This window comes from Oncorhynchus keta, chromosome 28 (genome assembly GCF_023373465.1).
Source record: "Oncorhynchus keta strain PuntledgeMale-10-30-2019 chromosome 28, Oket_V2, whole genome shotgun sequence".
In the NCBI taxonomy this organism is placed as follows: Eukaryota; Metazoa; Chordata; class Actinopteri; order Salmoniformes; family Salmonidae; genus Oncorhynchus; species Oncorhynchus keta.
In genome coordinates this window covers 66,381,162-66,407,234 of record NC_068448.1, presented here as the reverse complement: position 1 = coordinate 66,407,234, position 26,073 = coordinate 66,381,162, and the positions used below count along the sequence as shown (strand labels likewise).

The 26,073-nt window shown below is 43.0% G+C and overlaps 1 protein-coding gene across 1 annotated transcript; it reads left to right on the top strand.

Annotated features, from left to right (window-relative positions):
• Positions 1-2,160: 2,160 nt before the first annotated feature.
• LOC118361713 (kelch-like protein 15) lies at positions 2,161-16,166 on the top strand. Its single transcript, XM_052483670.1, has 10 exons — positions 2,161-2,397; positions 2,788-2,875; positions 3,960-4,098; positions 4,184-4,372; positions 4,551-4,775; positions 4,876-5,037; positions 5,148-5,357; positions 8,106-8,296; positions 8,444-9,213; positions 9,289-16,166. Exons 1-9 carry the CDS (start codon positions 2,337-2,339, stop codon positions 9,210-9,212), a joined length of 2,034 nt encoding a protein of 677 aa, XP_052339630.1. The 5' UTR covers positions 2,161-2,336; the 3' UTR covers position 9,213; positions 9,289-16,166.
• Positions 16,167-26,073: the final 9,907 nt, after the last annotated feature.

The window sequence follows — 26,073 nt, the reverse complement described above, 5'->3', positions numbered from 1 at the left end:
ATATTCTAATTCACTAGCAATTCAAAGCCCTTCTTTACACAATATTCACTGGTTCTGTTGACAGCTACTGTGAAGTAACTGCATATAATTAATATCGTTTCATCGATGTGCTTTTGTTTGATTTACTCATCATAAAAGACGTGAGAAAAAAATTAAGATACATGCGTTGGGTCCGTCCTTTATTGATGACGTCACTCGTTATTTGTCCATTTGTAGTTTTTTCATAGATCTTTATTGTCAAGTGTCCGCTCTATGTTAAATGATACATTATCGCTCTCATTTTCTCAATAGTATCTCATTCTCCATATCCCGTCAATCCTTCACCAGCACAGCCCCTCCACCATCAATAAGGGATCATAGCTTTCACCTGGATTCGCTTGGTCAGTCTATGTCATGGAAATACCAGGTGCTCATAATGTTTTCTACACTCACTGTATGTGATCGTATAGAAATGTAGGTTTGAAATTATTATGTTTTAGTCAATATTAAATATGCTTGTGCTTCTTGCTGTCAATTTGTAGTCTACACATTATTTTTAAGTAGTTTTTTGGAGTTATCTGTACTTTACTTTAAATCAAATCAAATTGTATTTGTCACACACATGGTTAGCAGATGTTAATGCGAGTGTAGCGAAATGCATGTGCTTCTAGTTCCGACAATGCAGTAATAACCAACAAGTAATCTAACTAACAATTCCAAAACTACTGTCTTATACACAGTGTAAGGGGATAAAGAATATGTACATAAGGATATATGAATGAGTGATTGTACAGAGCAGCATAGGCAAGATACAGTAGATGGTATCGAGTACAGTATATACATATGAGATGAGTATGTAAACAAAGTGTCATAGTTAAAGTGGCTAGTGATACATGTATTACATAAGGATACAGTCGATGATATAGAGTATATATTTCTGACAACTTTTACTTCACTACATTCCTAAAGAAAATTATGTACTTTTTACACCATCAATTTTCCCTGACACCCAAAAGTACTCGTTACATTTTGAATGCTTTATCAATTGAACATCCCTGCTCATCTCTACTGCCTCTGATATGGCGGACTCACCAAACACATACTTTACATGTGAATAATGTCTGAGTGCTAGAGTGTGCCCCTGGCTATCCGTAAAAAAGAAAATATATGAAAATGGTGCTGTCTGGTTTGCATGATATAAAATTATTTCTACTTTTACTTTGATACTTAAGTATATTTGAGCAATTACATTTACTTTTGATACTTAAGTATATTTAAAACCAAATACTTTTTACTGGGTTACTTTGAATTTTACTTGAGTCATTTTCTATTAAGGTATCTTTTCTTTTCCTCAAGTATGAAAATTGGGTACTTTTTTCACCACTGCCCACAGCTTAATCTACAGTAGCTAATGATCTCTGGTCCATGGTGACAAATTGTCTGTTTGTGAGGTAGGATTTGAACTAGCCAATGGCCAGGCCAGTGAGACCAATGAGCTGCTCCAGTCTTTCCAGTGGGATGTTGTGGTTCACAATGTGAAAGTCTGCACCGAGGTCCAGGATGATCAGGATGCCCTATATACCCTGAATCAGCATAACGATATCCTTATGCATAACCAGGCCAAAACAGTAAGCTACAGCGCTGCTCAGTAGTGTAAAGAGTTTTAAATGTTGTGCTCCACCTGAAAAATGATTTGGGGTATAGACTCATTAACACTGCCCCAATGTGGAACTAACATGGATATGATGCAGAGATTCAGACAAGGCTTTAATGTTAATACCGGTAAGGAGGATGAGGGCGGGACATCAAAAGTGTGTGAGCAGGGTTGCTGGAACAGCCCGCTCTGGCTGATCCACCAAAAATCATTCCATCATTCTGTTTAACTGCTGAGAAAAAAAAGAAAGTGAGGGAGAGATAGATAGAGAGGATAGTTGATTACAAGGTAAATATATATATATTTATTTATTTCATCTTTATTTAACCAGGTAGGCTAGTTGAGAAAAAGTTCTCATTAATAATATGAAGAGAGGCCTCAATTATTCTGCACCACTGCAGCTCTATAATCGCAGGTTGACCCTAGAACACCTGCCTGATGATTTTGATTGACAGGTTCACTTGCACTGCACAACAACGCCACTAAAGTTCCGTTCTAACAGGCTATACCTAGGAAATGACGTCAGTGCGGGGAATATGGCGTCTGCAGTGTCTATGGACTCTACAGACAAACAGTATATTGATATCAAGTTAAAATAACGACTAATTAAAGCCGCGGTGGAATTGTAAATGGACGATAAGGAATCTTCGGCCATGTTTTTTTATTGTCCTTTTTCTTGATCTCGGATATAAACCCGCAACACATGTCAGAAGAAGCCAGGTCTGCCTGGTCAAAGAGGGGTTGTGGGGACTCGCAGCGCCGAGGTGAGAGACACTAGCCTGCTAAGCTAGCTAGCGATAAACAATTCCACGGGATGTCGTGAGCTACAAGTCAATTCAAGCTTGCAATAAAATGTGTATTGCCGTTAGGAAGTTGGCTAGCTACATTGGCTCATTTTGACTGTCCTGTCATGGCCTTGCGCGAAAAATAAGCAATCTGTGATTTTCCCGACTGCGCGAGCTCACTGGTTAGCTACGTTGTAACGTCAGTTTGCTAGCCAACACGATTACGTCAAAGATTAGCCTACACGGCGAATCTAATGTTTTTGAGTCAGTTAACGTTAAATGCACTAGCTATATTATCAATTATGATTTAATTCATAGGGGGGGGGGGATTAATTTCTAGCGTTGTAGAATGTTTTTCTCTGTCTCTAGATCAGGGCAAACATAAACAGAGGAAATGTGAGCGTCCCCTCAGCCTGCTGTCAGCTAAGTTCGAGACTGGCCTCGAGGCCCCCAAAAGGTACAATCTCCATGACAACCATAACAACCATCCATTCCTACTTCTACCTGTAGCCTACATCCTCCATCCACGGCTGATGGCCGTATTAAGGAAGAAATGAGGGATCCTTTCTTCCTTAATAGGGCCACCAGCCATTGATCTGACAAAGCAGGAGGGAATGGTGCAATTTTGAGTATTGGAATGGGGATCCAAGGCAGCCTGTTCTTGGAGCCTCAGTATGTGTTCTTCTCAATCAGGGAAAGTTCTGTTCAGACATCTTGTTTAACTTACTCAGTAGCTTTAGGTCTAGCCTGCGGTTTGGTTTGAATAACCTTTTTTTGATTGCTACATTTTTTTTGTTGATTTTCAACATGCAGTTTCGATGTACAATAAAATGTTGGGTTTGTCGTCCAGGTGATTCAGAGAAGGGCGTTGTTAGTTTCTCCCGGGACACAAGGGCCACTGTCCTCTGATTGGCTCGGAATACCCCCTCTGACATGCCCGTGGCCAATCAGAGGTGAGTGTGCATTGTGTGTGGGTGTGAGAGAATGAATGCATGCATTTGTATCTGATTGTCTGTGGGTGAGTGGGTTTGCTGCTAGTGTGTGAGTGCATAATTGTCTGCTGTTGTGTTTGGGTGTACACATGCAGCACACGTTTCTGTGTGGGTGTGTATTTTAGTGTGGGTGTGTATTTTAGTGTGGGTGTGTATTTTAGTGTGGGTGTGTATTTTAGTGTGGGTGTGTATTTCGATGTCTGTCTGTATGAGCGCTGAAGTGTGAATGTTGAATGTTCTTGACGTCATTCTAGAGCCTTCCACTGAGACAGACTTTTACACACACACACACACACACACACACACACACACACACACGCGTGTTAGAAAAAACACAGCCATGTGTTAGAAAGAGAAATACAGCATTGTGTTTTAACTGCAGTGTGATGCATCCCTTTTGAGTGACTCTTTTATTGGTCTGTGGTTGAACAGTAAAGCATTACTACCATCATATTACTAGTGTGTTATTAATCCCCTCTCCTTACTTCAAGTGTGTGTTGTCAATGGGGAGGTGTGTGTGAGCTATTAACCTCCTCTCTCCTCCTCCAGGTGTGTGATGTCGGCGGGGGAGGTGGAGATGTACCTGTCCCAGGTGCATGATGGGAGCGTGTCCTCAGGGTTTCGGGCGCTCTACGAGGAGAGACTCCTATTGGACGTCACACTGCTCATAGATGAACACCACTTCCAGGTTAGCAACACTCACTCACTCACTCACTCACTCACTCACTCACTCACTCACTCACTCACTAATGTAATGTTATCCCCTCCTCCAGGCTCACAAAGCCCTGCTAGCGACCCAGAGTGACTACTTCCGGGTCATGTTCACAGCAGACATGAGAGAGAGAGACCAGGACAAGATCCACATGAAGGGGTTAACAGCTGCCGGCTTCGGCCACGTACTGAGGTTCATGTACTACGGTTCACTGGAGCTCAGCATGGTCACTGTGCAGGAGATACTACAGGTAACACACACACACACACACACACACACACACACACACACACACACACACACACACACACACACACACACACACACACCTGTCTCTAACCCTTTAAGCTGTGATGTATGTCCAATTATTTTGTTCCTTCTTGCTGATGATCTGTCACTCTCTCTCTTTGTTTCCCCTCACCCTCTAGGCAGCCATGTACGTCCAGCTGACAGAGGTGGTAGAGTTCTGTTGTTCCTTCCTGCTGTCTAAGATCTGTCTGGAGAACTGTGCTGAAGTGCTGAGGCTGCTGGAGGACTTCAGCGTGGGGGTGGAGGGTGTGCAGGAGCAGCTTGACAACTTCCTGCTGGAGAACTTTGTTCCTCTGATGAGCAGACCTGACTTCCTGTCCTACCTCAGCCTTGAGAGACTGCAGGTGGGCTGGAATAACTCTCACATATTAGTTGTGTGTGTACCTAAAAAGTGATGCTCTTTATAATAACAGGTGATATATTCTTATTAACTGTGTGTGTCAGGCGTACCTGGACAGTGATGCCCTGAGTCGCTTCCCGGAGATAGAGCTTTATGAGTCTGTCCAGGCCTGGCTACGACACGACCGCCGCCGCTGGAGACACACAGACGCTGTCGTCCAGTCTCTACGCTTCTGTCTGATGACTGCTGCTAACGTCTTTGAGAAGGTAAGACACACAAACAAGATGAGTCACATGGTTCCCATGTGTGCAAACTGCTCTCTATGACATCATCTCTTACTAATTCTTCTTTGTCTCTCTCTCCTCCCCTCCCTCAGGTGAAGACGTCAGAGTTCTATCGTTACTCTCGACGGCTGCGTCAGGAGGTGGACCAGGCTCTCGGCTACTTCCACGACGTCAATGAGCAGCCGCTGGTCGAGACGCGGTCCAACCGCATCCGCTCAGTCCGACCACAGACCGCCGTGTTCAGGGGCATGATCGGACACAGCATGGTCAACAGCAAGATCCTACTGCTGCACAAACCCAAGGTAAGATCCTACTGCTGCACAGACCCAAGGTAAGATCCTACTGCTGCACAGACCCAAGGTAAGATCCTACCTACTGCTGCACAGACCCAAGGTAAGATCCTACCTACTGCTGCACAGACCCAAGGTAAGATCCTACCTACTGCTGCACAGACCCAAGGTAAGATCCTACCTACTGCTGCACAGACCCAAGGTAAGATCCTACCTACTGCTGCACAGACCCAAGGTAAGATCCTACCTACTGCTGCACAGACCCAAGGTAAGATCCTACCTACTGCTGCACAGACCCAAGGTAAGATCCTACCTACTGCTGCACAGACCCAAGGTAAGATCCTACCTACTGCTGCACAGACCCAAGGTAAGATCCTACCTACTGCTGCACAGACCCAAGGTAAGATCCTACCTACTGCTGCACAGACCCAAGGTAAGATCCTACCTACTGCTGCACAGACCCAAGGTAAGATCCTACCTACTGCTGCACAGACCCAAGGTAAGATCCTACCTACTGCTGCACAGACCCAAGGTAAGATCCTACCTACTGCTGCACAGACCCAAGGTAAGATCCTACCTACTGCTGCACAGACCCAAGGTAAGATCCTACCTACTGCTGCACAGACCCAAGGTAAGATCCTACCTACTGCTGCACAGACCCAAGGTAAGATCCTACCTACTGCTGCACAGACCCAAGGTAAGATCCTACCTACTGCTGCACAGACCCAAGGTAAGATCCTACCTACTGCTGCACAGACCCAAGGTAAGATCCTACCTACTGCTGCACAGACCCAAGGTAAGATCCTACCTACTGCTGCACAGACCCAAGGTAAGATCCTACCTACTGCTGCACAGACCCAAGGTAAGATCCTACCTACTGCTGCACAGACCCAAGGTAAGATCCTACCTACTGCTGCACAGACCCAAGGTAAGATCCAGCAGGTGTGAACAACGCTCCTGAAGTGTGGAGGATTTTCTTGCAGCCATTCTCTAATACAGGGGTTTCCAACCTTTTTTTTCTCAGGGCGCCCTTTCTCCCATTTGAAAATCTTTTGTTTATTGAGGTAGCCTATATTAAATACACCACCAGCTTGATAAAAGGCCACTCTAAAATGTGCACACAACACAATGCTCTCAAGTTGTCTCAAGTTGTGGGAGCATGCAATTGGCATGCTTACTGCACAAATGTTACCCTAGTGCTGTTGCCAGATAATTTAATGTTAATTTCTCTACCATAAGCCTTATCCAACGTTGTTTTAGAGAATTTGGCAATATGTCCTACCGGCCTCACAACAGCAGACCACGTGTAACCACGCCAACCCAGGACCTCCACATTCGGCGGCTTCACCAGCGAGATCGTCTGAGATCATTGAATTAATTTAAATTGACTGATTTACATTTACATTTAAGTCATTTAGCAGACGCTCTTATCCAGAGCGACTTACAAATTGGTGCATTCACCTTATGACATCCAGTGGAACAGCCACTTTACAATAGTGCATCTAAATCTTTTAAGGGGGGTGAGAAGGATTACTTTATCCTATCCTAGGTATTCCTTAAAGAGGTGGGGTTTCAGGTGTCTCCGGAAGGTGGTGATTGACTCCGCTGTCCTGGCGTCGTGAGGGAGTGTGTTCCACCATTGGGGAGCCAGAGCAGCGAACAGTTTTGACTGAGCTGAGCAGGAACTGTACTTCCTCAGTGGTAGGGAGGCGAGCAGGCCAGAGGTGGATGAACGCAGTGCCCTTGTTTGGGTGTAGGGCCTGATCAGAGCCTGGAGGTACTGAGGTGCCGTTCCCCTCACAGCTCCGTAGGCAAGCACCATGGTCTTGTAGCGGATGCGAGCTTCAACTGGAAGCCAGTGGAGAGAGCGGAGGAGCGGGGTGACGTGAGAGAACTTGGGAAGGTTGAACACCAGACGGGCTGCGGCGTTCTGGATGAGTTGTAGGGGTTTAATGGCACAGGCAGGGAGCCCAGCCAACAGCGAGTTGCAGTAATCCAGACGGGAGATGACAAGTGCCTGGATTAGGACCTGCGCCGCTTCCTGTGTGAGGCAGGGTCGTACTCTGCGGATGTTGTAGAGCATGAACCTATAGGAACGGGCCACCGCCTTGATGTTAGTTGAGAACGACAGGGTGTTGTCCTTTAATTTCTTTAAATGAACTGTAAAACCGTTGAAATCATTGCATAATGCATTTATATTTTTGTTCAGTATAGTTTAACAAGACTCTTGACATCTTTTAAGTAGGCTGATATTATTAATAATAATGGATAAGGAATATGTTATTCTGCTACCAAATGTTTTCTGATAATTTATATGATCTCTCAATTTAATCATACATATTCTCTTTTGATATACATTGTATAAGATTACTTCCCAAGTCATTTTTGTTATTGTAATTTGAAATGTAATAAAAATACTAAAAAAAACTTACCAAGCAAAGTCAAATATCTTTGAATCCTCGACTTTAGAAGGTCGTAGCTCAGCTTAGGAACGGCCAGAGCCTAACCAAATATATGCATCAGAGTCACGTCTTCCTCTGGCATTTACCGCTTGTTTCCAGCCTCAAGCATCGCAAATTTAGGCATTGTTTTAGATCTGTATACTTCAGAGGGTTTAGGTTACATGCGGAAGACGCATTTCCGTTGAATGCATTCATTTATTTAACTGGAAGTCCCCCCCCCCATGAAATGTTGCTGCCCCTAGGTTGGGAACCCCTGGTGTAATATGTGGAGTGTAATGTCTGTATGATCTGTCTGTAGGTGTGGTGGGAGTTGGAAGGTCCCCAGGTCCCTCTCCGTCCAGATTGCTTGGCCATCGTCAACAACTTTGCCTTCCTGTTGGGTGGGGAGGAGCTAGGGCCTGATGGGGAGTTCCACGCCTCCTCTAAAGTCTACCGTTATGACCCCCGCCAGAACTCCTGGCTACGCATGGCCGACATGTCTGTACCCAGGTCTGTAGTTGTCTGTAGTTGTCAGTACACAGGTCTTTAGTTGTCTGTACCCAGGTGGCACATGGTTTCATTTTTGTACAAGGTCTACTAGGGTGTTAAAAAAAATTCAGCAAAAATGTATTTATAAACAATTGTCTTTACTTCCAGGTCAGAGTTTGCAGTGGGGGTCATTGGTAAGTTCATCTACGCTGTTGCTGGCCGGACGCGGGACGAGACGTTCTACTCCACGGAGCGCTATGACATCACGGCGGACCGCTGGGAGTTTGTGGACCCGTACCCGGTCAACAAGTACGGTCATGAGGGCACAGTCCTAAATGGTAAACTCTACATCACAGGAGGAATCACATCCTCATCCACTTCCAAGCAGGTGTGTGTGTTTGACCCTGGGCGAGACGCAGGGGGAGGGGTGTGTTTAGCGGGCTCGGGGGGAGCAGGAACAACGGACACACACAGGACACGCTCAGCTCGCACCCCCATCCTCCCCAGCACACACACCAGCTGCTGGGAGAACAAGTCGAAGATGAACTACGCTCGCTGCTTCCATAAGATGATCTCCCATAACGGGAAGCTGTACGTGTTCGGGGGTGTGTGTGTGATCCTCCGGGCGTCATTCGAGTCGCAGGGCTGCCCATCCACAGAGGTCTACGACCCTGAGACAGATGAGTGGACCATCCTGGCGTCGATGCCCATCGGGCGCAGTGGGCACGGTGTGGCGGTGCTGGACAGACAGATCATGGTGCTGGGGGGCCTCTGCTATAATGGACACTACTCTGACTCCATCCTCACTTTCGACCCAGATGACAACAAGTGGAAGGAAGACGAGTATCCCAGGATGCCTTGCAAACTGGACGGGCTGCAGGTGTGCACTCTACACTTCCCTGAGTACGTCCTGGAGCATGTCCGGCGCTGCAGCTGAGGTCTGGTTCAGTTCAGACATGTTCCTTTTTAAGGTTTGGGTATGCCCCCCTTTTTAAGATAGACTTCTCCCACAGGCTCCAGACGGCAGATGTGGGCCGGGCGGTGGAGGATAGGTGTTTACAGGTGTGACACTAACGCTCTAACTACACAGAAGCTTCTCAACTAGAGACACAGAATGGACTAAGCAGTCTCAAAAACCCGATCCTAGGCAACACCATGACTATGGTCTGGTTTTAATGATGGATGCTTTTGGCATAGTGGAACTACGTCACTGCCTACGGGCCAACTACGTCATTGCCTGCAGGCAAAACCTTTGCAGTGGTTTTACTTAGTTAAGTGTAAATCCATTTGAATTCCATCACTTCTTGACAGCATCCCTTTTGATTTGAACGAAACCTTCCATATACATTTGCATATCTTATAAGCGTTCAGAAAGTGATTTTGGACCTGAATTTCAAAACATTCGAGATAATTGTGCTCAAAGTTAACCCATTTTGCATATGTGCAGTTGAAGTTGGAAGTTTACATACACCTTAGCCAAGTACATTTAAACTCTGTTTTTTAAATTTATTTTTTCACAATTCCTGACATTTAATCCAAGTTAAAATTCCCTGTTTTAGGTCAGTTAGGATCACCACTTTATTTTAAGAATGTGAAATGTCAGAAAAGTAGTACAGTGATATATTTAAGCTTTTATTTCTTTCATCACATTCCCAGTGGGTCAGAAGTTTACATACCCTCAATTAGTATTTGGTAACATTGTCTTTAAATTGTTTAACTTGGGTCAACCCTAACCCTAACCCTAACCCACAAGCTTCCCACAATAAGTTGTATGAATTTTGGCCCATTCCTCCTGACAGAGCTGGTGTAACTGAGTCAGGTTTGTAGGCCTCCTTGCTCGCACACGCTTTTTCAGTTCTGCCCACAAATTTTCTATGGGATTGAGGTCAAGGCTTTGTGATGGCCACTCCAATACCTTGACTTTGTTGTTCTTAAGCCATTTTGCCACAACTTTTGGAAGTATGCTTGGGGTCATTGTCCATTTGGGAGACCTATTTGCGACCAAGCTTTAACCTCCTGACTGATGTCTTGAGATGTTGCTTCAATATATCCACATAATTTTCCTCCCTCATGATGCAATCTATTTTGTGAAGTGCACCAGTCCCTCCTGCAGAAAAGCACCCCCACAACATGATGCTGCCACCCCCGTGCTTCACGGTTGGGATGGTGTTCTTTGGCTTGCAAGCCTCCCCCTTTCCCTCCAAACATAACGATGGTCATTATGGCCAAACAGTTCTATTTTTGTTTCATCAGACCAGAGGACATTTCTCCAAAAAGTGCGATCTTTGTCTCCATGTGCAGTTTCAAACTGTAGTCTTGCTTTTTTATGGTGGTTTTGGAGCAGTGGCTTCCTCCTTGCTGAGCGGCATTTCAGGTTATATGGATATAGGACTCGTTTTACTGTGGATATACTTTTGTACCTGTTTCCTCCAGCATCTTCACAAGGTCCTTTGCTGTTGTTCTGGGATTGATTTTCACTTTTTGCACCAAAGTACGTTCATATCTAGGAGACAGAACCCGTCTCATTCCTGAGCGGTATGATGGCTACGTGGTCCCATGGTGTTTATACTTGCATATTATTGTTTGTATAGATGAATGTGGTACCTTCAAGCGGTTGGAAATTGCTCCCAAGGATGAACCAGACTTGTGGAGGTCTACAATTTATTTTCTGAGGTCTTGGCTGATTTCTTTTGATTTTCCCATGATGTCAAGTAAAGAGGCACTGAGTTTGAAGGTAGGCCTTGACATACGTACACAGGTACACTTCCAATTGACTCAGGCTAATTGACAGCATTTATCAGAAGCTTCTTAAGTAAGCCATGATGTAATTTTCGGGAATTTTCCAAGCTGTTTAAAGGCACAGTCAACTTAGTGTATGTCATCTTCTGACCCACTGGAATTGTGATACAGTTAATTATAAGTGAAATAATCTGTCTGTAAACAGTTGTTGGAAAAATTACTTGTGTCATGCACAAAGTAGATGTCCTATCTGACTTGGCAAAACTATAGTTTGTTAACAAGACATTTGTGAAGTGGTTGAAAAACAAGTTTTATTGACTCCAACCTAATTGTATGTAGACTTTCAACTTCAACTGTACCTCACCATACCATGAGACACCCATATCATCTTCATCACTGGAAAAGATAACTATTGAGATGTATATAATTTAAAGGCTTACAAACAGGGTTGTCAAGCTATTTGATCATTTCTGGGGGTAATAACTTTTCTCAATTTTAACAAATGATCTAAAAACACGTACACTCCTAGTCATATGTTTTAGCTTCGACCCTATTTGACATCCTCTAAGGCTTTGTGACCGCCATCTGTTGAGAACATGCTCTTGAATGCAGATTGAGTGTCACGTTTGGGCCTATAAAAGTACTAAAATGAGGAAAAAAATTGAAATGTCAACTTTTGAATGGTACCACAAAGATGTCCACATGTTGATTTGAATTGGAATATCTGTAAAAGTTATACTGTCAATCATCCATAGAAAACCTGTTTAAATCATAGAAATATGGATAATAAAATAGATTTGACCATTTTAAGTTGACATTCGATGGTGGGTAGACGGGCTAGTAATTTAGAAGTAAAAATGTTTCAATTTCAATGGTGTACCATCTAAATTGCAGTGGCCTGTAGGGATAGGTCCATTCTATGATTGAAATGACACCCACCCTTTATTTAAGAGCATGCGGTTTATCAACCGACGGTGGGCACGACACAACAACATCATGTGAAATAGGGCCTAATAGGGCTACAACATGTGCCAATATAAAAACAATAGTAATTTATGATTTTTTAAATAATGTTTTAAAATAAATAATTATTTTTTTGTCACTTTTATTATTTCATCACTGTATGTAAGCTTTTAAATGATATCGAACTAAACTGTTTCTCTTTTCCAGTGAAGAAGACATGGATGTCTTATGGTATGGTGGAGTATGCACAATGGGTCAATTTTCAGCACCTTTAAAGTCAAATCTCATTTTATTGCTCACATACACATTATTTAGCAGATGTTATTGTGGGTGTAGTGAAATGCTTTTTCAGGTCCAAAAGGACACTTCCTGACCACTTCTTCCATGGGCAAACATGTATGGAACTTTTTGTATAAATCTAAAGGGATTCTGTCAAAAAGTGGTTCAATTCAAATGTTTTTATCGTTAAGGTAGTTCATGCAAACTAGCCACTTGCAAAAGGCACTCCTTAAAAACAGCTTCCATAATTTCCATTTTGCTAGCTACTATTTAGTTGTTTTTTAAAACAGAGAAAGTAGTGATGTTGACAGTGACATAGTTCCTCTTTGCCAAAAGAGTCCTGCATTGAAACTAGACCCTAGTCACTGTTGTACGAGACTAAACATGCCATAGTAATCTGTCCTACTCACGGGCAGAAAAGGTAGACTCGCTTGTGATCAGTGGTGGTGGGTAACTCAAGCTGATCATTTTCAAAATGATCTTTCTCAGAAGAAATGGAAAAATATTAAATGTTTTTCATGATTTAGCTGGTTTATTTTGGACTGAGGTCAGTTTCATATTGTTGTAATTATTATGATTCAGTTTCAACCTACAGTCCTCTGAACCCTCTGTCTGTCTCTCCACCATGTGATGTCATGCAGTTTCTTTGTAACCCCCCCTCTGAGTCTGGGGATCTGGAGTGTGTGTGTGTGTGTGTGTGTGTGTGTGTGTGTGTGTGTGTGTGTGTGTGTGTGTGTGGATAAATGAATGAGCAGAATGAGGGAAAAAAAGTATGCACACATCATACTAGTGGGCATGTGAGAAAGTTAATTTTTAGTGACGTAGAGGATGATCATGGTGATGATTTAGTGCTGTCATGACTACATTGCAATAACACTGTTGATCTGCTGACTGAGAGAACCATGTCAGAGGTCAGGAACAGGGCCGGCTACAGGCAAAGCGGTCACTTGGGTCAAGGTTTCCCCAACTTGGTCCTGCCCCCCCCCCTGGTTGCATGTTTGGGTTTTTGCCATAGCACTACACAGATTTAAATAATCAAAGCTTGGTGATGAGTTGGTGATTTGAATCAGCTGTAGTGCTAGGGGGAAAAACTAAACGTGCACTCAGGGAGGACCTCAGGACTGAGTTTAAGAAACTATATATATTTTTTAGGAACTCAGTCTTTTTCAACTTACTGTTACGAGAATAATAGAATGCTCCAGGTGCAAACACGTTTCCTCTTGTTTTATCATCACTAGCTAGGTTTCCATCCAATTGGCGACAGATTTTCATATATTCTAAAATCCACGTAAAAACAATACACTGCATTTTCCCACCAGAGATGTGTTTCCATGAAATTGACTCTTTGCAGTTAAAAGGCTGTGCGTGATGACATAGTACACATACAAATACCTTTTGCGGTTAGATTCCCATGTACCGAATACAATTAAAAAAATATAGAAGTTCAAAGTGTTTCCATCACATTTCAACTCTACTGAAGGTTTTCTCACAACATGTTGCTCTATATAGCGAGTGTGCTCACTCTGGTACTGACACGTGTGCTCTAGCCAACCGCTCGCCAATACATTGTTGGTATAGCCTACATCAGGGATGGGTAACTCTAGTCCTCAGGGGCTGGACTGGTGTAATTTTCCTCATCTCTAGCCAACACAGCTGATAAAACTAATTCCATTCTAAACTGAAGATCATGATTAGTTAGTTATTGGTGTCAGGTGTGTTAGCTGGGGCTGGGGAAAAAGTTTGACACCAATCAGGCCCCAGAGAACTGGAGTTTCCCATCCCTGGCCTACTTGATGAGATTATTATGGATCAAATTGTGGATTATTTGTATTTGACAAATGGCAGCCAAGCATCGATGATCATGTCACCAGAATAAGACCCTCGATTATTTATTGGAAAGGAGCATCAAGCTCATCACTGTGCATGTTCACCACCCTGTGAAGTTCATCATAACTTATTTCATCTGTAGCCTAATAAACTGTTTCCTGACGAGTTGTAGTGGGAGGACCACACAACATGTCATCGTGGGACTCCAAGTTTACTAAGATATGATGCTTATTATATTAATATTTGCACATAAAAGGTTTAAACTGCATAATTAATTTTTCCCAACACAAAAAGGTCCCACCATATCTAACATATTTGGTTTTGTAGGGCACGTGTGCCCAGGGGCCTTGACCTCCAGGGGGGCACCTCTGCTCAGAGTGTCTGCAGTTATGTTTTTGTTGTTCACATAGAACAGTTTTACCTCTGATTTGCTTAGTTTAAATACTCCAGGCCACAAGGTGGCACTAGCTTGTGTCGGTTGTACCTAATGTAAGCTGACTAGCAAGCTGCGCTAATGTTGTTACTATTTGAAGTAAGCCCTACAAGTCTCACTTAGGGCCCAACCAAATCTCGCTTTGGGCGCCCAAAAGGCTAGAGCCGACCCTGGTCAGGGATGACAGAATTTTTAAGGTCCTGGTCTCTCTGGCAGTACTGTATGTAAGATTACACTTGATTTATTGACGTTAACTCTGTCTGCTTTGAGTGTTACTGTGACTGACTGCTGAAGTTTTTTTTTGCAAGGTAGGAGTAGGGTGTTGGCCAAAAATGTACTAGAAACAACTTTTGAATTAAAAAATAAATAAAATAAAAACAAGATGAGTTTACATTAAAGATGAACTTGAAATGGACATGGCGTTCCTTACTCAATACTCCCAGTAATGCAACGCCATTAACTATTTTTGCCTTCTAATCAAAGTTGATATCTTGAGCGTCAGTTATCTGGCTTACTTATTAATCCTACTTTGTGAAACCCTACCCTGACCTTAGTCCTGTCTGTCTCTGTCTGACTGAGCCAGTTGCAGCGAATGAACCTGCTCATCTCTATCTCATTCTTCTTTTCATGAGCAACAATGAAAAGGGCTAAAACACATTATTCTGCAGTTCTGTCTGTCAGCCTGTTTTATGTGTGTTTATCTAACACTCATCCACCACCAGGTAACTTGGTGTGATTGTGGTTTAGAATATGATGTTGATATAATTTGCATTGCAATAGGTCATGGTCTTTGATGCTTTTAGAGAGGGAGATAGAGAGAGAGATTGTGCCACTTGTTCTGTGCTATACCTCTCCCTCTTCTCTCCTTCCTCTCCTCTATGCAACATTCTCCTGCCTACATTCATGGTTTTATTCAGTAAAACCCCCAAGTGCAGTATTTATGCAGTAGCTTACAAACATACCTTTCCCCGCATAGTCAGATAAAGTCTCAGAGCGGTTTGCGGTACTGAATAAATAGCAGGTAGATGTCTCCATTTGACCGAGTAATATATGTGTGTGCTGTAGGCAGTCATGTTAACAGTCTCAGTTTACACATCACAAAGGCAGGTTAGATTTAATATGGTCTTCTGTCATCATCTCCCATCTCTGTTTGTTTTGTATCAATGTATATTTTCCCATGTGAAAATTACTATCAATATCATGAACTCTAAGGCCCAGTTGGTTTCCCAGACATAAGGCTGCTTCTGGACTAAAAAGCAATGTGCAATAGAGAATCTCCATTGAAATCGGTTTTTGGGTCCAGGAATAGCATGCCGTCTGGCCAAAGGGCCCATATTATGCCAAACTCCTGTCTTCAAACTGCTGTCTCCCTCTGCTGGTCAACATGTGTATCTAGTACTCCTGCTGTTTTTATTTTGGACATGGCCTGCCTGTCTATCTGTATGTCTGTCATTGCTCAGCATTTAATCCTCATCAGCCCTCAGTCTCAGTAGGATAAAATAATTGAATATTGAGAATAAAAATACCCTGTATGATGACTATTTGACAAAAAAAATGAATAGATAAACAATGTATTTACTATAATCTGAGTAGACTGCTATTTGGAACACTTTGTAATTTCTATCCAGAAATAAATGTTCATACTGTTCAGCTTTCCTTTTGTGGTTAATTTAGTGCAGGATTTCCCAAACTCGGTCCTTTGGACTCCAAGGGCTGCACGTTTTGGTTTCTGCCCTAGCACTACACAGCTGATTCAAGTAATCAACTATAATCATCATTCTTTCGTACTTTTATGCAGCTGTGTAGTGTTAGGGCAAACAACACCTTAGGTGCCTTAGGGTCCCGAGGACCGAGTTTGAGAAACGGTGATTTGGTGTGTTTGGGAAAGGTGTGTGTGTGTCGTGTATTAACCTGTGATGCTGACTATAGTGTGCCACCAGATGTCGCTGTTGAGATGCACATCGTTCAAAAATGGTCGAATCTAAGGTTTTTTTCCGTTCGAGTCGCCGTACAAAAGTCACTAGGCAGGAAACTTTGGGAAACTGGTAATGGCTCAACTTTATTCTTGTAAGATGCATTCGGGTTATTATAGACTTACACTCGTAGTTAATGACAGACTACAGTATGACAACAGTAATAATACCGTTGTAAAGCGTGATGATGATGGTGGTGGGGCTGAGCATTGGCTGAAACGTTAGCAAAACGTTTTCTCTTTTAGTCATAACTATGGCTATGACATGACTGGACGAAACAGTTTTTTTTTAGCAGTCCTAGACTAATAGCTTTATTCTTTATTTTGAGCAGAACATTCACCTCATGTTAACGTTAGTGTAACTTACTCTCAAATACCTGCCATAAATGTCCTGACTCCTGCCGAACATTTACCATAAAGTAACTGTCCTCCTCACGATGTGTCTGTCTGCTGCCAGGTTCCGCTGTCTGCCGCAGTGTCAGGTGTCCTGGGTTTGATGACGGGGACTGCAGCTGTCCTGGCTGCTAGAGAGGTCAAGGAGAAACTGGCAGCTCTGAGTCTCAGTATTGAAGAGGTAGCTAGTATGGCTTTACTGTCCCTCTAATGTCCTGTCCAGGAACACATGTGGCAGTTATGTGAAGCAGGGGCGTGGGCCTGGGAGGACACAGGCCCACCAACTGGGGAGCCAGGCATGCCCACATTTCTGTTGGCCCCCCAACAATGAATTTCTGGCTATGACCCAGATATGAATGGACAGATCTTATCTGCTAATAATGTCTGTTTTGGTGTTTGTGTTGGCCCCCACACGGGCCTTTGCAGATTACATTTATTTGACAGGACAACGCAGTCTGCTGGATTAAAGCGTGTGTGTGTTTCAGCTCCTGTCCCTCTACACTACTACAGAGCCCCAGCTCAAGTAAGTGGAGTCAGAGGCGGGGCCAGTGGAACGGTGTGGCCGAGCTGAGGAAATGGGCCGAGCCTTTCACCGACCAGTGTCAGGTATACCTCTTCCTCAGCGATGTATGTATCGAACCTATCATCTGGAACAAGATGGGTGTATCTAGGCTATCACAAGTGGCATCTCCCTCATTATCTTGTTGAATGCTGACATTTAAGAATGTTTGTGGTAATTGTTTGTTTTCCTGTAGGAAACGGGTCTGGTTGCCCTGGAGAAAGCAGAGGTAGGTGACAGACACTGTCTACTACAGACTAGACATACAAACACACACTAGTGGTGCACGGCTCAACTGTTTGTTCACCTGCACCCGTCCGCAATTGCTAATAAACCATCCTCAACCTCCCGGCTATATGTGATAAAGTGAAAATCTAAGGCCCACACCCGGCCCTAATCCGCTAATATAGAAAATGTGTTGTAGGCTACAGTCAGTGATGGCCGAACAATTTTTTTTGGCTCATAATTTCCAACATTTTTGTTGGCTAGTTCTTAGTTAACTTGTCTATAATTAGATACATGAAGCTTCTCTTTTGTCATATGTTGCCCTAGAAGACAAAATAAACCCTTGCTCACTAGAATAATGTCCTAAATCGGTAGAATGAATGCTTCAATATAGTTGACATCTGTAAGGTTTTCACTGTCATCTCTGCTGCTTTTGTTTAGGGACCGGGGAGAAAATGCAATAGCTAAAAAAAAAAAAAAAACGGAAAGATTTTCTGTGCAATCAGTTTGACCGGTTGTAGGGAAATAGAAAGATGTAAAAACGACCTAATATGTTTCTGATAAGATTTCAGTTCGGCTTGGATGCATATTTTGTGTTTTGAAATAAGCTATCAGCTTTTATGATTCTGATGAAGAAGGTAACCCATCTAACTGCACGTTTGCAATTCTCTCAAAATGCTGAAATAAATAAATCATATTTCAAAATGTGTCCTAGAAATGCTTAATTCTGCAGGAGTTAATATTAAGGCTATGTGAGAGGTTATAGACCTACAGTCAGTGTCCAGATTTCCGTTTCCATTTAACCCATCTGAACAGTAAAAGGCCAATTTGAAGTCCCCGTCTTGTGACTCAAATTTGTATAGCGCCTCACAATCATCACACAACATTGCTGGCACTGCTATCATCCTTTTTTACCACTTTCCCAAATCTTTCACAAACATTACTTTTCTGGCCCTCCCTTCTCCATTTCACAGCTTTTATCTTATTAAACCCAGACATTGTCCATTTTTGCCTCTGTGAATTGAATTGCTTTTTCTGCCCATTCAAAAAAGCATTTGGTGATTGGCGTGTAGGATATTTGTCACGTGTACAGTTAGGCACTAAATCTTAGGCTTACGCACTAATGCCAGATAGTCTAAAATAATGAAAGAAAAACCTCAATGTAGCCTATAGCTAGAAATTGCACAAGAATTATACCTTTATGGATTTTTAAATGTATTCTCTCTTTATTCAACCCGCATGCCACCTACCCGCCCTTCAACCACACAATATTTAACAATATTTTATATATGAATGCTTCCGCTCAGTGTTTGAGATCAATTGACACTCTTTACCATGGCACTTTGAGATTTATTTTATACTGCAAAACCCTTACGCACCACTGCACTTTGTATACCAGGGTTGGCTGGCCTTCTCTAGTCACTCGTAGACTCAGTCACTGGAATTTCTTTTATTTACAAAGCCATTTTGGGTTTACTACCTTTTTATTTGTGCATTTTTATTGTTCAGAAATGTGGTGGGTACTCTCTTCGTTCGCTGGACTTTATCCTGCTAACTGTTCCAAATGTCTGAACTGAATTTGGTAAAAGGGCTTTTATTTACTCTGTGACACCGTCTTGGAACATCTTACAAAATACTTTTAAACTGGAAGAATTTGTCCCGATTGGTGTTTTAAATAACTGATGAAGGATTTTGAGGCTGATTCCCTGACTTGTCAATGTTTTTAATTTGCTGTTTTATACTCTTGTGAATTCAATGGATGACTTGTAGTTTTTCATGTTGTCTGTCTGTATTTTTTTTGTAATGACTTGGTGCTGCCTATCTTGGCCAGGGTGCTCTTGAAAAAGAGATTTTAATCTCAATGAGCCCTTCCTGGTTAAATAAAGGTCAAATAAATAAATGACCTTAAACCTGCACTCCTCGCATATATAACTGCTGGGATGGCACTTTATGAGTCAACCCGCGCATAACTAACACACATTGAGCTTTCTGTCCATTTTTAATTTTGGGAAAGGACACACTGAAGCATAGATTAAGGTTCTCTCTCTCCTCTCCTTGATGTCATATCCTGTGGAACAGGAAGTCTACAGGATTGTAAGAGCCCAGTGTGAGCACCTCCATCAGGACAGTGAGAGGTGAGGAGACACATCATCCTGATACTTTCATATTATGGATGCATACTTAATTGTGTTCTCAGACTCTCTCACACACACACACAGAGACGTACGAGTTCCTCAAAGATCCTCCTCCTGACCTCTATCCCAGAGTCGGGGTGGTTGGCTTCTCTGGCTTCCTAGGCCTGTACCTGGCCAAAGGTAATGTGCACACGCACAGACATTTACAGTGCCTTCAGAAAGTATTCACACTCCTTGACTTTTTACACGTTTTGTTGTTACAAAGTGGGAATCAACTGGATTGAATTGTCTTTTTTTTGTCAACTATTTACACAATACTTTAATGACAAAGTGGAAGAAAAATTCCAACATTTGTAAAAAAATATATATATGTTATGTTTTTATCTTACTTAGATAAGAATTCAACCCTGTGAGTCAATACATGTTAGAATCACCTTTGACAAACATTTTCAGGTCTTGCCATTGATTTTCAAGCAGATTTATGTCAAAGCTGTAACTCTGCCAATCAGAAAATGGGATATCAAAAAGAAAGGAGGACCAAGGCACTCTTCATATAATTATTGTTCAATAGAAAAAAAGTTTTTAAAAAATCCATCTAAAATCAATTTTAAATTCAGGCTTTAACATAACAAAATGTGGAAAAGGTCAAGGGGTGTGAATACCGTACCAGTACCAGTCTCTCTAGGTTCCAGGGTGAAGAGGCTGGTGTTTCCTGTGTGGTTGATGGCTCTCAGTGCTTCCATGTTCTACCCCCAGCAGGCTGCCAAGGTCTGTGTATGTAGGGGGTTCAATGTTAGTGTGTGTATTCCACCCCTTTCCCTCTCTCCCCCCAACGGGAAGGGCTGTGGTTTCCTGTAGAGAGTTCTGGCTGTGAGGTAAGCGTGTGTGTTTGGGGAAGGTATGTGGTTAATAGTCTGCCCTTTCATTTTAAAGCGGTGTCCCATGCTGTTGTGTAGAAGTCTGGGATATTTTGGGTCTGTTTTATGTGGTTGTCTGAGAGACACACCCAGAGAGGATACAGGTGTGTATGTATGTGTGTGCACCAACACAGCCAGATCAGACAGACAGGAAGGATGATAGAAGAGGGAGTAATTATAGAAGCAGGATAGGAAAGTGATGAGTAGACAGCAGATGAGAGGGAGGATGGAAAGCTGTGACCTCTGACTGGGGTAATGGATGTAGTTTTGTGAGTTATGGTCAGTTTAAATCAAATACAATTAAGTTTTATTTGTCACATGCGCCGAATACAACAGGTGTAGATCTTACCGTGAAATGCTTACTTTACAAGCCCTTAACCAACAATGCAGTTTTAAGAAAATCCAGAAAAAAGTAAGAGATAAGAATAACAAATAAAGAGCAACAGTAAATAACAATAGCGGCGCTATATACAGGGGGTACCGGTACAGAGTCAATGTGGAGGCTATATACAGGGGGTACCGGTACAGAGTCAATGTGGAGGCTATATACAGGGGGTACCGGTACAGAGTCAATGTGGAGGCTATATACAGGGGGTACCGGTACAGAGTCAATGTGGAGGCTATATACAGGGGGTACCGGTACAGAGTCAATGTGGAGGCTATATACAGGGGTACCAGTACAGAGTCAATGTGGAGGCTATATACAGGGGGTACCAGGGTACCAGTACAGAGTCAATGTGGAGGCTATATACAGGGGGTACCGGTACAGAGTCAATGTGGAGGCTATATACAGGGGTACCGGTACAGAGTCAATGTGGAGGCTATATACAGGGGGTACCAGTACAGAGTCAATGTGGAGGCTATATACAGAGTCAATGTGGAGGCTATATACAGGGGGTACCGGTACAGAGTCAATGTGGAGGCTATATACAGGGGGTACCGGTACAGAGTCAATGTGGAGGCTATGGAGGCTATAGGCTATATACAGGGGGTACCGGTACAGAGTCAATGTGGAGGCTATATGTGGAGGCAGGGGGTACCGGTACAGAGTCAATGTGGAGGGGGTACTATCAATGTGGAGGCTATATAGGGGTACCGGTACAGAGTCAATGTGGAGGCTATATACAGGGGGTACCGGTACAGAGTCAATGTGGAGGCTATATACAGGGGGTACCAGTACAGAGTCAATGTGGAGGCTATATACAGGGGTACAGAGTCAATGTGGAGGCTATATACAGGGGGTACCGGTACAGAGTCAATGTGGAGGCTATATACAGGGGGTACCGGTACAGAGTCAATGTGGAGGCTATATACAGGGGTACCGGTACAGAGTCAATGTGGAGGCTATATACAGGGGTACCGTACAGAGTCAATGTGGAGGCTATATACAGGGGGTACCGGTACAGAGTCAATGTGGAGGCTATATACAGGGGGTACCGGTACAGAGTCAATGTGGAGGCTATATACAGGGGGTACCGGTACAGAGTCAATGTGGAGGCTATATACAGGGGGTACCGGTACAGAGTCAATGTGGAGGCTATATACAGGGGGTACCGGTACAGAGTCAATGTGGAGGCTATATACAGGGGGTACCGGTACAAAGTGTCAATGTGTGAGGGGCACCGGTGTCGAGGTAGTTATGGGGGGGGCAATGCAAGTAGTCTGGGTAGCCATTTGACCAGATGTTCAGTAGTCTTATGGCTTGGAGATAGAAGCCTCTTGGACCTAGACTTGGTGCTCCGGTACCGTTTGCCGTGCGGTAGCAGAGAGAACAGTCTATGACTAGGGTGGCTGGAGTCTTTGACAATTTTGTACGTACATATTTTCCGTTGGGATATGTACGTACAGTCACTGTCGGGACGACGTCCTCGATGCACTTGTTGATGAAGCCAGTGACTGGTGTGGTGTACTCCTCAATGTCATTGGAAGAATCCCGGAACATGTTCCAGTCTGTGATAGAAAAACAGTCCTGTAGTTTAGCATCTGCTTCATCTGACCACTTTTTTATAGACCGAGTGACTGGTGCTTCCTGCTTTAATTTTTGCTTGTAAGCAGGAATCAGGAGGATATAATTATGGTCAGATTTGCTAAAGGGAGGACGAGGTAGAGCTTCTCTGTGTGTCGAGTAAAGGTGGTCAAGAATTTGTTTTCCCTCTGGTTGCACATGTATCATGGTGATAGAAATGTGGTAAAAGTGATTTAAGTTTCCCTGCATTAAAGTCCCCGGCCACTAGGGGCACTGCCTCTGGATGAGTGTTTTCCTGTTTGTTTATGGAGTAATACAGCTCATTGAGTGCGGTTTTAGTGCCAGCCTTAGTCTGTGGTGATATGTAGACAGCTACGAAGACACTTAATTTGTGATTTAGTGTGTATTGGGTGTTTAATGATCCATTTTGGGACAGTAGATGTGTTTATGGGCATTAGATCTGTCAGATGGTTTGTTTGATTGGTTGAGGTCAGACCTCATAGTAGGAACCCCTCTGCCCCATGTACACACACACACTGTTGGCCTTTTTCTATTGCACATTTCCGTTGTGCCTGAGTCAAAATTTGTGCTTGTGTGGTGGATCTCTTATCTCAGGTGAGCTGGTATTCTATGTATAGCTGGAGTCAGCAGGGTCGGGATGCTCTGGAAGGACCTGCCATTTGGCAAGGTAAGTCATCATCATGACAAGGAATCGAGGAAAGATGTTTGAGATTCAGGTGAAATGTGGGGGGGGGGTCAAGTGCAAGGGCTGGTTATTTGTTTTATTATTATTTCTAACAAAGATATCTGCATATATTTCAGGATGTTGTGTATCCCGATTCATTTAAACATTAGTTTGACAACATAGTTGTCCAAAAAAAGTGGTATCTTGGATGAAATATTACTACTACCTTTTTAAAACCATGTCTATCTTTATTTCCCAAACACAATTCAACACAATCACACTCTCTTTTGTCTTTTAATCATTTGAAGCACACAGGCATTTGAAGCAACACTTTGTACTTTTTTTAACACTGAAGCCAGTTCCACTGCATTTTTTTTTCATTGTTCCCCTCTAATTTGGGACTGATTTAGATCTGGGACCCCAGGTGGGTGCAATTAATTATCAGGTAGAACAGGAAACCAGCAGGCTCCAGACCTTGTAGGGTAAGAGTTGAATACCCCTGCTCTAACACTATTTTAATTATACTTTTTTTGGACCTCCCTTGCGGTCCACTTTTTCCATGTGATTTCTTCCTCCACAGACTCCATGAAATGATAACCTCTTCCTAAATATTTGGTCAAATTATTAATTTTATGTATGAGTGGTTCAACTTAACCCACTCTCCCTTAATTTAATTTTGGAACTAGATGTTCATATACTTTGAGGATGTTATAGCATGTCATCACACCCACCGGTGCTGAGAGCCTGCTGTAACTGTTATTACCATCATCTATGCCTAAATTGGTTTTGGGTGGTTTGAACAACCAATTGAAAACCAGGTCGTTGTTGTAAAAGACCATTTGTTTTCAATGACATGACCTGGATTACTAGAGGTGAAATCAACCATGCAGGTCTGTACCTGTGGATAGAATACACATTCAACACCCCTTTATACACAGCGCCTCCGTGGACTGCAAACACAGGCACACACACAACACCCCCCCCCATACATCTGTCTCTCCTGTAACATGATACATCCCATTCCCTCCTGCTCTGTTACCATCCCAACTAACCATGCCAACGGACACCCTCGACTCCTGTCAGCTGTCCTTTGACCTCAATTGAATGTTTGTCTAGCCAAATCTTAATGCTCATAGTATTGTTTTGCTATTTATGTATTTATTTCCAGAGACCCCCCATCAATGATCCACTGCAGAGTGTACAGCACATACATTATTTCAAACGTTGAAGATTTATTTGAGCATTGTGTATATAGTTTTTTGAAGTATTTTGTGTTTCAGATTTTGTTTGTTTTTGTATTGATTGTCCACCCCCAGAAATCTACTAAGAACAGAGAAATGGTCCTAATAAATTAATCTCATATCTGATTGTGAGTGTGTTATTGCTAATAAACTTACATTCTCACTGAAAGGGTAGTCTGTTCATCTGCAACTCCAGCCTGGCCCCACATCTTGATGTGCTTTAGCCAACTCCTCAATGATGGGACCAGGCTAACACTCTACTGTACAAACTGAATCTGCTGTAACCCTGACCAAATGATCACTGCAGTTGTTTTGAAGTAGACTCCAGCTTCCCTCTGCAGTGAGGGTGAGCAAGTTAGTAGGGGTGTCTGTTGGTGTGACGTGACAATGCCTGTATTTGTGCAATCAAGTGATCAACACGTGTGCACTGGAATAGAACATTGTTATAGTTTATAAAGGGTTGGATAAAGACCCCATGGGGAGTTGTTTTAATCTCCCTGATGTGTCTTTAGAGATTAACCATTGGCTGAGAGGTTTCAATCAGTAAACGGGCAGGTTCAAAGGTCAGCAAGGCTCACTGGAGTCTATGAAAATATTGCCTTTAAGATGAAGGATGCAGTCTCTTTCCCCCTTCCCCCTCGTTCTCTCAGATGTAAATATTGTCACAATTTCCACCGAAGTCGGTCCCTCCTTGCTCGGGCGGCGTTTGGCGGTAGACGTCACCGACCTTCTAGCCATCAATTACATGTATTTAACCCTGTTTTCACTCATGTGCTAGTCATGTATTGGTGCGCGACAGGTTTTGTACCCTTTTGTGTATATTTGGGTTTGAGTTTTTGTAAGCACTTAAACCAAGTTCATTCTCCTGCGCCTGACTTCCCTGCCACCAACACGCACCTGTTACAATTGTGGTCTGTGCTGTACGTGGATCAACGTTAACTAAGTCAATTAAGCACTGTCCTGCCCCATTTCCTACCAGTGTTCAGAGTCCATATGAGGGTTTAGGGTAGAGTACAACTGTCCACTAAAGACAATGGAAGACTAATATCACTCCTTTAGTTGGGTTACTGAACTTGAAACTGCTGTCCTCAAACACACACTTGGCAAAAGCCAAATAGACAAAGGAGAGCTGTGAAAGTTCATAATTAGAGCGTTGGGCCTTTTCTCTGAGTTTAGTTTGAGTGTTGGGGAAAACCCTGAGAAAGGGCCACTGTTTACAGTAAAGAGGATCTGTCTGGCAAAAGGGTTGGGATGCAGTGTTTGTATACTGTGAACTGGGCCACTACACTGTTTGGTTGTGAAAGTGTTTGTTGATCAGGCAATGCTGTAGTGAATGTTCAGTCAGTGAAAAACAAACCATCACATTGATATGCATTTCTACGCCCCGGGTTTCTGCAAGATCTGACTAGAACGTTTGTGTGCCTGTGCGTGTTTCACTCCTCTGCTCTCCATAGACTAGTAACA

Coding starts and splice junctions, on each gene's coding strand:
- LOC118361713 (XM_052483670.1), top strand. CDS start 2,337: ATGTCAGAAGAAGCCAGGTCTGCCTGGTCAAAGAGGGGTTGTGGGGAC. Junction 2,876..3,959: donor GGCCTCGAGGCCCCCAAAAG/GTACAATCTCCA, acceptor CTCCTCCTCCAG/GTGTGTGATGTCGGCGGGGG. Junction 4,099..4,183: donor TAGATGAACACCACTTCCAG/GTTAGCAACACT, acceptor CCCCTCCTCCAG/GCTCACAAAGCCCTGCTAGC.